This window comes from Typopeltis vanoorti, chromosome 17 (genome assembly GCF_054136105.1).
Source record: "Typopeltis vanoorti isolate ZY-2024b chromosome 17, IOZ_Tvanoo_1.0, whole genome shotgun sequence".
Lineage (NCBI taxonomy): Eukaryota > Metazoa > Arthropoda > Arachnida > Uropygi > Thelyphonidae > Typopeltis > Typopeltis vanoorti.
In genome coordinates, this window is record NC_143565.1 from 67,667,693 (window position 1) to 67,680,362 (window position 12,670).

At 37.6% G+C, this 12,670-nt stretch overlaps 1 protein-coding gene across 1 annotated transcript in view; it reads left to right on the forward strand.

Moving 5' to 3' along the window:
* Positions 1–12,670, forward strand: part of Vps13B (vacuolar protein sorting 13B) — a 1,316,993-nt gene that overhangs the window by 335,686 nt on the left and 968,637 nt on the right. Inside the window, exon 15 of the mRNA XM_090406926.1 lies at positions 11,297–11,537. Within this exon, the coding sequence (XP_090263052.1) occupies positions 11,297–11,537 (241 nt within the window). The remainder of the gene's footprint in view (positions 1–11,296; positions 11,538–12,670) is intronic.

Here is a 12,670-nt window from a genome sequence, read left to right on the forward strand (position 1 = left end):
TTATGAAGTGGAACAATCTTGCCCTCCTTCCACTCCTTAGGAACTTGGCCAAGTGCAAGAGTTGTATTAAAAAAATATGTCAAGGCTGCATCGACTCCCTGGCACATTCCTTCCGAATATGTGGTGATATATTATGAAGTCGCACAGCCTTATTTACATCTAGTTTGCTCAACTCTCCATACACCTCATGCTCACTTACAGTCAGTCTCTCCTCCCCATCATCAACTGCTCCCAGTCTCCATGAAGTCACATTCACATGATTGGAAGACCTTTATGAACTTCTCATTAAGTATCTCCACCACACCTTCAACAGCTGTCTTTGTATCATTTTCTCCAGTCAGTGTCATCCTTCCATAATCATTCTTTCTTTTGCTAGCTACATATCGAAAGAACTCCTTAGGAATCTTTTTGGCTTCATTAACTAACTGCTGTACATACCTCACTTTAGCTACCCTCACCAACCAATTCACCCGCCTTGCCTGGTCTTTGTATTCCTCATGGAATTGATTATTTCCACTTCTCTTATGCTCCCTCCTTAATGCCCTTTTACTCTGTATTGCATGCTTAATATCTTTATTCATCCATTTCACACCTACCTTATTTAACATTTTCACCTTTGGAATACATTTAGACATTGCATCTACTAGATAGTGTTTGAAAATCCCCCAAGCTTCATTGATATCTTTTCCAGCTAACTTTTCATTCCATGCTGCACCTGCAAGCTGTCTCCTGAGCTCTTCATAATCACTACCCCCCCCTCTCTTGTAGTTCCACATATACCCCTTTTCTTACAGAGGTCCTCACACTGCTGGCAACCACCCAGGTAATCACCTCATGGCCTCTCTCACCAATTGGTGAGTGATTTGACACCTCATTTATAATTACAACCTCTGATGAGATGACCAAATCCAAGACCCTCAATCCTGGTGTGCCCTCTGTTACATACTGTCTGAGATAGTTATCCCTCAAAAACTCAAGAAACTCATCTTCTTTACTTTCAGTTGGTATCTCATCATTCCAGTCTATATTTCCATAATTAAAATTGCCCAATGATCACTCTTCTTATTTGCTTAGCTAATTTGATTATACATTTCATGGGCACTACCATCCACATTACCCGGTTTATAACAACATCCAACCAAGTATTTCATTCCATTCACCTCTATCTGTTACAAAATTGTTTACCAAGTGCATCAGCTAATAAAAGGCAAAAGCATGATAAGAAAAATAAGAGTATGATTGTGAGTGTAAGAAAAATGAAGGAGCGAGTGTTGTATGGAGAGTCTTTAGTAAGAGGTGTAATAGATGAGAGTGTGTTAAAATCGTACTTACCGGATGTGAAAATGAAGGATGTAAGTGACTCTATCAGAGCGCAAAAGCAGAGGGTGAAAGAAATGATAATAGTGGCGGGAACGAATGACTTAAATGGAGATAAAATGGCTATGAGAGAGGAGTTGAAGGAATTACTAGAGGTAGCAAAAGAAAAGAAAGAGAGAGAGAGAGAGGATAGTGAGACTGTTACCATGGTATGACAGAGAAGAGATGAGAAGGATGGCCATCATTGCAAAAGAATCTATGTGTAGGTTATGCAGGAGGAGTGGTGTGGAGTTTGTGGACATGTGGAATGAGTTTGATGGGCAAAAGGATTTATATAAGGTTTGCATTTGAATGGATTTGGTGTGCGGAGACTTGAAAAAGTGTTGTTGAATGAAGTGGAAGTGCAGAATCAGGGAAACTAGAGTTACTAATTGGAGGGGAAGTAGATATGCAAACTCTAGGGAGGCAGTTGAGTGTATGAATGTGTATACTATGCCCGAGCAAGTACAAAGGACAACAAATCAGAATGGGATAGTTAGTATAAGGCATTAAAATAGGGGTGGGACTAATGGGCTTCTTCATTTCATGTATACTAATACTAGGAGTATTAGGAACAAGAAGGAAGAATTTATGGCCTTGGTTGGCTCTACCAGGCTCCAGTTTATTGGCATTAGTGAAACATGGCTGACAAAAGATGATATAGTTAGTGGGATTGAATGTGAGGGGGGGGGTATAGTGTGTTCAGGAGGGACAGGGAGAATAAAATGGGGAGAGGAATGTTATTGATGATAGCTGATGAACTGCAGCAAAGGAGAATAGAATTTCGCTGCAGGATAGAGAAAAGAGCACATTTGAGGCTATTTGGTGTGAGATTGAGACTAGCAGAACAAAATATACAATTGGGTGCTGCTATAGACCAGGTGACGAAATAGATGGTGGAGATAGTATGCATAAGCAAAGAGCAGCAATGAGTGGAAGTAGGGTAATTATTATGGAGGATTTCAACTATGGTAACATTGATTGGAAGGAGGAAAGGACAAATGGGAAGAAGGAATTGGATTTTATGCAGTTATTAAGGGATAACTGTCTGCATGTAATAATGGAAAATACTAGGGGTCAGAGAGTGCTTTACCTAGTAATTGCATCTGAGAATTTGGCTGTAACGAATATGACCACGTTGCCACCAATTGGTGAGAGTAATCATAGAGTCTTGACTTGGGAGGTTGCTAAAGGTGTGGAATTTACAATTAAGACAGGGTACATGTGGAATTACTGGGCTGGTAAGTATGACAAGCTTAGGAGTTTGCTTGGTTCAGTGCCATGGCATGTAAAACTGCAAGGGCTGGATGTTGATAGTGCATGGGAGGTGGTTAAGAAGTGTTTGCAGGAGGCAATTGCTGACTGTATACTTAAAGTCCAATTAGTAAATCAAGTAGAGGTTAAATGGATGAATAACACCATTAAGCTTGAGCTGCAAGAAACAACTATGGAGGGAATTTAAGGAGAAAGTGACTTGCAGGCACATGAACGGTATAAAGCACACGCCAGAAGGGTAATGAGTGTGGTAAGAAAAGCAAAAGCCGATTATGAAAGAAAATTAGCCATGCAGGCTAAAGAGAATCCCAAACAGTTTTTTTGATATGTTGCAAGTAAAAGAAAAAATATATACAGCAGAATGATTTTAAAAAATGCCGATGGTAGGGAGGTAACCGAATCAGTTGATACAGTGGAATTACTGAGCGAGCACTTTGCAAGAGTATATCATTCAGGTGGTGACATTGCAGGAATGAAGGAACCAACAGCTTATATGGGAATGGTGGTGAAAGAAGTGGAGGTGAATAGTCTGTTACATAACCTCAATGTCAATACATCTGTGGGATTGGATGGTTTGCCAGCTCGTGTTGTACGTGAAGCGGCTAAAGAATTGTCATTGCCCTTGACCATTTTGTTTAATTTGAGTCTCGGGTCTCGGTTAGTCCCAAATGGGGTGGAAAGAGGGGAAAATAGTTCCACTGCATAAAGGAGGTTCCAAGACTGCTGTTTTAAATTACCGACCAATCAGCCTATCAGGATTCGTTGTCAAGGTCTTGGAGAAAATAGTCAAAAGGAGAATACAGGAATGGAGAGATGAAAATGGGATACTGTATGGGAGAAGCATGGTTTTGTGAAGGGTAGATCATGCCTCAGTAATTTGCTCATGTTTTATAACACATTGACGGCTGAACTGGATAAGGGTAATGGGGTTACAGTGATCCTACTGGACCTTGCTAAGGCCTTTGACAGGACACCACATGGAATATTAATCAGTAAACTGCAGCATATGGGGATGGATATACGGTTGGTGAGATCGAGAGATATCAAAGAGTGGTTTATTCAGGAGTAGAGTCCAAAAAGCGGCCTGTGACTAGTGGTGCTGCAGAGTTCTGTTCTTGGACCACTACTGTTTACTTTCTTCATTAATGATATAGGAAAGGATTTGAGAGGAACTGCTCATTTGTTTGCTGATGATGCAAAGTTGAGTAGAGCAATTGTGAATGCACAGGATGCCGAAATTTTGCAGGATGATTTTGGATAGTTTGGAGGCCTGGGCTAAGGAGAATGGATGTCAGTTTAATGTGGCAAAATGTAAGGTTATGTATTTTGGGGTGAAAAGATCAGCAGCAGTATACCACATTGCTGGAACTGTACTCCAGGAGATTGACGAGGCCAGAGATTTGGGAGTGTTGGTGGATAGGCAGTGCGAGTTGAAGTTTAGTGGGAACATCGCAAAAGTGGTTAAATCAGCTCATCGAGTCACTTGGTTGCTGAAAAATACTTTGATGAGCAGAGACAAACAGGTTATTGTTCTTCTGTATCGAGCCTTGATAAGACTCCGTCTTGACTACTGTGCCCAAATTTGGGCACCAGGGTTTCTTCTTGATGGGGAGGAGGTGGAGAAGATCTAGAGACAAGTGACTAAGATGATAGCAGGTCTATGGAATGAATCTTATGAGAACAGGTTGAAGATTTGTAGGTTGCAGAAATTGGTTGATAGGCAGAAAAGGGGTGATATGATTGAGACATTCAAAATACTGAAAGGTTTCTATAAGATTAATTCAGAAGATATTTTTGAGAACGGGACTGGTGGTGTGAGGACTAGGGGCCATCCATGGAAACTGGGAAAGAGTGTGGTTAGCAAGGGTGTTAGAGCTAGGTTTTACTTGGAGAGTGGTGAATGAGTGGAATAAGTTGCCAGAGTCTGTTGTGGGTGCCATGACTGTGAATGAGTTCAAGGCAAAGTATGATAGATACTACGTGAAAGTTGAATAGTTGTTCTTGACATGATGTTAGGGCCTCCCTCGATGCATCTAGGGACTCCTTGGAGTTGCCCGTACTACTACTACTAATAATAATAATCTCACACCATACTGCCTCAAAACCATTGGCACTATTTCCGTCTTGCATCTCTTCTTTGTATGGACATAATTCTTTCTCTATCATACATAGCACTCCCACTCCCTTTTTACCCCTTCTATCCTTACAAAACACATCATACTCTTCTGTCTCTATTACTGTCAGGATGTCGTCCTCATCTAACAATGTCTCACTTATTCCAACAATTTTTCGGTGAACAGACTGAATTAGTGCAACCATTTCGTCTGCCTTGTTTTTTACACTTCTAGCCTTTGTATAAAACACAACAGCTCATTCCTGGATCTACAGCTAGTTCGACTGATACCAGTCATTCGATGTGATCTGCTTGACTGGAGCCATTTCCCTTTCTGCTTATTCATTTTAGAACCTTCTTCAATTCCAGTTGTTTCCTCTTGATCCCAGGTCATGCCATTCCTTTCCTGTCTACATATGCTCTCGCATCCTCTTGGAGCATCCACCTTTCTCATGCTGTGTATCCCTGTCCGCCCTGAGCCTCCCTGTTTCCTTGTTCCTCCTGTACACCTATTCTCTCATTTTCCATACTCGTGCCACTCACTTCCTCGTTCATAACCACCTCTTTAATCTCTCCTGTCTTACTCTCCTGCTCTTCCACATTACTTCCCACTTGATCGGATTCATTCTCTGTACTCACTTCTCTATCTTCCTGCAGCAGTCTCTCCAAGCGACTCATGCCATAACCACTCAAATGCAGTCCATCTCTCTCTCTTATATAGTTTCACTTTGTCCTTCAAACTTATTCCACACATTAACCATCTGTACTCCCCTCTCCTTACACATTTCAGCCAACATGTCATTCATAATCCTTGCTCTCTGCCTCATCTCACCACAGTCATACCTAGACAACATGCTTACTACCCTTCCTGTCACACTATTCTCTTTTATCTGTCTAAGCAGCCTACTGATATCCATTCTGATGTGCTCTTTGTCCTCTGTGAAGTCATTCGTACCTATTAAAACCATCAACTCCTTTGCTTGCTCCCTCCTCATATCCAATGCCTCAATCACCCTACTCATTTTACCACATGGAAAAAATACCTTGCTCATCCTCTCATCCAACACACCTTTAATAGAGTTGCCATACAACATCACTCGCTCGTCTTTCGTTAACTCTTTCGTACCTACTTGATTTGTTTTAATCACTATCCCTCGAATTTTCTCAATTTTACTCCACATCCATTCCATCTCTTGCCTCATACAACCCAAATCAACTTTCGAATCTGGCATCACATTCTCTCTATCATTCAATCTTTCTAATTTTTGAACTCTCGACACCCACTTCATACTTTCACTCTCATTCCATGCATCCAACTTTCGCTATCATTAATTCTTTTGATTTTTCCAATTTTCGAACCTTTTGTCACACTATTTCCACTTTCTTTCATTCTCTCAATTTAGTTTCCTTCCACCACATTCGGCTCGCTTCCGTTCTTTTTACTATCCATTATAGTTTTCAAATCACTCGTTTTCTTTTCCAATGATTTTTTAACAATTTTTCGTCTTTCTTACACACCATCCTTCTCTTTCGAACAAGCACTCATTCTTCCCACAACATTCTCGCTACTAACACTTTCTGTCATTAAATTCATATTAGCACTCATCAAATCTTCGTTTAGGTCACACTTCACACACAACCTCCTTCCATCTGCCCTAAATGACGATTTGCTGTAATCAAAAGAATACATGTAGCACACCTCGCACTTCATGAAATGACTGAAGTCTAAGTTAAATCATGCAATGACAAAGTCGCTGCCATATTTCCTCTGCCAGTTACTACTCTAAGGTCTAATAACAACGAATTTGTAATTAAGTTTAGGCAAAATATCCCCCACACACTAATAATATTAGTAGTACACAACTTTTATAGCAGCTCTTACTCAAACAATCACTCATATACAATTAATTATTTCAATAATGACTTATCTGAATCCGGAGCTCTTCTCACACTGCTGCTACAGTTGCCTCACGAGCGCCCTCCAAACAAAATTCCCCAAGTGAGGCTCGAACTCTCAAACTCGGCATGACTCACGAGCATTGGCTAATAAGTACTGCGCGCTAACCAGTTGCACCACTGGAGATTGTGTGAACAAATTACAGAACTTCTTTGCAGACCTTCTAACTTCATGAATCCCAAGATCTTAGTCTTCCCTGGGTCTTTTCCCAACCATCTTAGCATCAAAAAACTGTTTAACCAATCCTTCTTCTCCCATTCTGTATGGTCACTTAAACAAAATGGGAGAAGAAAGATTAGTAAAATAGTTTTTTTGATGCTAAGATGGTTGGGAAAAGACTCAGAGGAGACCAAGATCTTGAGATTGATGGAGTTAGAAGTTCTACAAAGAATAAAATATAAGATCTGACAATATTGGAGTCCTAACAGATAACAAACTAATTTATAGGAAATTGTTGATAAGTTAATATATGCTTTTGATATGAGGACACATATCAGGAATTTATGTTGAGAGGAAACTTTGGATGGTGATCTGGCTCTTTGAATCTTTGTGCATATAATGCTCATTACTATATTCTTGGTAATTTCATCTGATCTTTGTTTGCACTGTGGAGCTGTTTCAATACTTTAGTGGCCTTAAGCATTGTGCAACAGCTTGTAAGATTAGAATTTTGATCCTGTAGTAGTTTTGTCCTACATCAGTTTTGCTTGAGACAAGACTTGACATTAATGGATTATACAATCTTCTTTATTCCATAAATTAACATTTCCTTCTGTTTACCTTGCTATTAGTCTCTTCAGCTGCGATTTACTTGTTTTGCTAATTTCCATGAACAAAAACCCACACTTAGGAAATTCATTATGTTATGTGCATTAACAGTGAAATATGTTTTTAGATTGCACTGCTATTATTTCCTTTCATTGAAACTTTATTGTGAGTCTTGTAGAAACGGTTCAGGACCTGTACTACCCTAGTACTATAGATGGGTTAGAGCTAAGATGACATGATAAATTTATTTTAATACTTTTCTGCTGTACTTCTCTCACAGGAGGAATCACAGCTCACCTTTTACCCTCAATAATAAATATAGAAATTTCCAGACAGGATCAGATCTCTCTCTCTCTGCTTGGATTAACTACCTTTAGCCTATCTGGCATACAGACATCATATGAACTGCTTCCTTAGCATCTAAAACACTAAAAAAACTTCCACTCAAGTTGCTATTTTTCACTCACTCACCCAGCTACTGACTGTACTGGGTTGGTGCACTGAAAACTTCCCAAACATTTTCAGTGTTGTCCAGAAGGGAGCAATTTGGCTGATAGGCAAACCCCCCCCCCTTACACGAGAGACACTTCATTCTCTATTTCACAGATACAGTGTTTCAGCACTGTTTTTTTATATAAGTACTTCCATGGGCACTACTCTGCTGAACCAGCAACCATCATTCCTCCATTTTTTAATAGTAGCTTCTCATCCTTTTTCAGTGCAACTGCAAACAACAACTTGCATCTCTCCTTGCTTTTATTCTATCTACTTTTATTCTGTGGAACAGCCTTTTTCATTAAATATTCCCAGACAGCTACAGCCTGTAAAACTCTTCAAGAAAAATGTCATTAAAATAAACTTCTTTCTCAGTTTTCACCTGCCTCTTACACATGGTATTGATGTGTTTGTAGGTTCTTCACCCTCTCATGTATGGAATCAGTATATTAAAAAAGAATAATGAATAAAAAAACTTGAAAGAATGATAGTAGCAGGAATAAAAGAAGAGAATTGAGTAGTTCCAGTGAGCTGTAAGCTGGTCTCTAAAGAGTGGTGACCATTTGAAACAAGAGGTATTCAGTTTCATAATTGGTGTTCTTTGAGGGAAAGGAAGAGAAGAAGGAGAGATTGAGATATTGTGCCATGGGAACTATTAATGTTAGCTGTGGTGAACATAGACCACTAAAGTGTAGAATGATAAATAAATTTAATTGCACAGAGCGTAATTGTAATTCTTTGTATTAGGGAATGGAATGAATGAATAAGAAAAGAGCTGTTAATTAGTAGGACTGTTTTCTGTTGAACAGTATATAAGATTTTTAGAGAGGTTTTGAGTGCACTTCTACAAATATGGGAACTAATCCATTGCTCAGCGGATCATTTGTAGAACATCAGCAGTTGCTCAGAGGCGAAGTACTGTTTAATAGACTTCCATGAAGGTTAATAGTTTTTCAGGGTTTCATTCATTGGCAAAAATGGAGCACACTAGACTTATTTTATTGTACACATCTGTTTATCCTGTTAATATGTTGTATGACATCTGGTTAGATGTGTGGGGAGGGGAAAGGAAAGTTAATTGTAACAACTATTACCTGTACAGAAGAGGTGCTTGTAAATTTTTCTTTTCTTTTTTTTTTTTTTTTTCATGGTTAGTGAAATGATGTTAAATATAAGAAGTATTTTCAGTTTTAGCAAGAGGCCTATTTCATTTTCTGCTAGTATGCCAGTTATTTTTTATAAAGTGCAGTATAAATTGTTAGTTGCCAATTTAAGTTCATCTACAGGGAGTCCTTGACCTACGTCGTACTCAGCACATGTGTCGTTTCGACTTTATGGCAGTAATCCCATAAATAATTTAAAAAATAAATTTCGACTTGAAGCAGCGTGACGTAAAATTCAAATGTCGCGGGCAAACTTGTTTGTGAGCTTGGCAGAAGAATATGCCGTTATGCACTGTTTGTTTGGATGAGGTGGTGTCGCTTGGGTCCCAGCATATATGCTCTTTGGGTACCGTGTGTGTGTTGTTTACATCCACTCTCTCACTTTTGTGTTTGTGTTTTTTTTGTGACTTTTTACCATTCAATATGGCTCCCAAACGTAAGGCAGACTCTTCCGATGGCAGTGTGTCGAAGAAAAGGAAAGCCATTACATTAGAAGTGAAATTAGACATTATTAAAAGGGCAAAAAAGGGAGAAACGCCAATGAACATCGGCCGCGTTGAACTTAAGTCATACCACAGTCAGGACTATTATCAAGGATAAAGTTCGCATCCTTGAACACATGAAATAATTGGCGCCCATGAAATCGACTTGATTATGAAAAAACATAGTAGGCTCATGATTGAGATGGAAAGGCTTCTTGTTCTTTGGCTGGAAGACGAGCATCAACACCGTATCCCAATTAGCCTCATGTTAATTCAAGAAAAGGTGAAAAAATCGTTTGAGGCATTGAAAAGTGAAAGGGGGAAACAAGTGCAGGTCAAGAGTTTAATGCTAGTAAAGGTTGGTTTATGCTGTTTACGGCCTGGGGCAATTTTTAAGGCTGAGGATCCCAACACTGCTAGGTACACAAAGGTCTTCCGAGGGATTGCCTGCAGTGTTATAGGGAGATATATGAGGAGAAGAGGATGATATCATTCCAGACTAGCCTGGAACATTTTTTTAACGAAGGTAGAGAGGCCTGCAGCAGGTGCTGGTACCTCAACTGTCTCTTCAGTTCCTCTTCCAGCCTCTCCATCTTCTTCAGTTGCACCTTCTGCAGCCTGTCCTCACTCTCCTGCCTCCTCCTCCTTCCATCAAGTCAGTCTCTACCTCCTTGCAACGCCCCTTCCAGTGTGCAAGCCAAAGGATAAAAGGTAAAGAATTGTTTTCATTTTTGTTTTTTGTTTTTTTTAAATCACCAGTTTCATTTGTCATTTTGGGGATTGTTCTCATTTTTATGTTTGTTTTTTTATTACAGTTTCATTTTTGTCATTTTTCTGTACTATACAGTAATTATGTTCTCCCTTTCATTTTCCTATGGCCTAGTTCTGTTTCTTGATATATACGCATGACTTTAGGGTGTTTTAGGTTAGGTAAGTAACTTAGGCTATGGTAATTCTGACTTGCATCGAAAATCACCTTACGTCGGTTCGTAGGAACGGATCTCCAACGTAACTCGAGGACCCCCTGTACTTCCATGTAAATTTAACTACATTAGTTTGTGATGTACATCACCACTCTTGGAATCACTTCTCACCTGCATTTAATCACTTTAAATAAACTACCATGTTTATTTCCAGCTGTTCTGTGTTTGTTCATCTACTGCGTCATCCTGCTCCACAATTTTTGATTTTTCACCCTTTCTTAATGTGGCATGTTTTGTGAAATACCTTTTACTGTTTGTATGTGTATATATATATATATATATATATATATATATATATATATATATATATATATATCAGAAGTGTTAGTAATTAAAAGTAAGTACCTCAGTGGTACTTACTTTTGGTTAGTTAGCATGATAAGTAATTGTTATTTATTTTCTTTTGTCTATGTTTTATGGATTCCATAATCTATTCTGTGTTCACTACATAAGATGTCTGAATTTCTGAGATATAAACTTACATATGTGTCTTTCATTTTTAATAAATTTAATTACTCTATGTGTTATTTGATTCTGGGACTTTTTTGTCCTCACACTTGTTTGATCATTTATTACATGTATTCATTGTGAAATTTGACTACTACTGCTATATTATGGAATGATTAAGACATTTTTTAAATGTACAGTTGTTTTTTTTTTGAAAATTTTTTTATCTTATGATTTTCTCTTTCATGTTCATATAGATTGATATCCATAGTACCTGCATTTTTTTGCCATCAGAACCATGGTCTACTCCCATTCCTAATGAATCTTATTCAGTACTTCCTTTGTGGAGAAAAGCATACTGTCGTGGCCAAGTGCCTTCAACTTGTGTTTTGTGCCTGCCACGGATAATAATACATAGTAATGGAGGAGGATTTAAGCAAAATCTTTCACATTTGCAAGCAAAAATTCCTGTGATATCTCTTGAAGGGTGGAATTCATGTAAGCTTAAATATTTTGATTTACTGGTAATTAAACTGATTTATTAATTTCCAGTTTTGCATTCAATTGTAATGTAGACTCACTTCCATTAAATTTATCACTATTTATATATGTATTTATTTATGTTTAACAAATGTTATAAATGAAATAGTTTAATTATTATTAATCCTTTTAATATGATTTTTACTAGAAGATATATTTTTCTTAATTTTAAAATAAAAACATGAAATGATTCATTGTTTGCAAAAATTTATTTCTTAATATATGTATTGTATTTGAAAAGCACACCATTATTAATAAACTTGATGATGCTTATGTTAGCATCATTTAATTTTATTGCATTATTCAATATATTATTGTCAGTATGATATTCTTTTGACTCTCACTATTACAAATTAAAATTTTTAAATGTTAAAAAAAGTTTAATGTTAAAACAATGTTGATGATCCTTAGATGTTTAGGGGGAATTTAGGGGAATACATAATGATAAGATTAATTATGGAATGTTAGCCCCCTACATAAAGAAAATATTTATTGAATACATACAGAATTTTCTCCTAAGTTTTGTATTCATTTTCAATGCATACATAAGAATAGATAATTAGAATAATACTTGAAATCTAAGCATGTGTGATAATATACAATATTAACTGCAACTACTACTATTAGAATTCAAAAGAAATAAATTTTAAAGAATATTTCATTAGATACAGGAATTAGATACTTCCCAATTGAGAAAGTTTAAGACAGTCATTCTTGTTAAGATTAGGTTTATAGATTTTTTTTGTATAGTCTTCACAATTTTTTTTTTGTATAGTCTTTCAAGTTAAAAAAAGAGTGTAGAACTTAAGTTATTCCAGTGAATTCTGTGCCTAGTGGATAAAGCATATCTTACCAAATGGGACTTATCATACTTGTGAAGTAGAATACAATCTTAACGTTCTTCTAAACAAATCTGAGCTAAATGATCTGTCTGCCCAAAATAAGAACGGCTGCATGAGTACAGGATTCCATACACTCCAGGATGAAAAAGTGGGGGATTTTTATCTTTTGGAAAATCTAGGAAGGACTTTAATTTCTGAACGGGATGGAAATAAACTTGAAGGTTGATTTGGCGAAAAAATCTTAAGGAG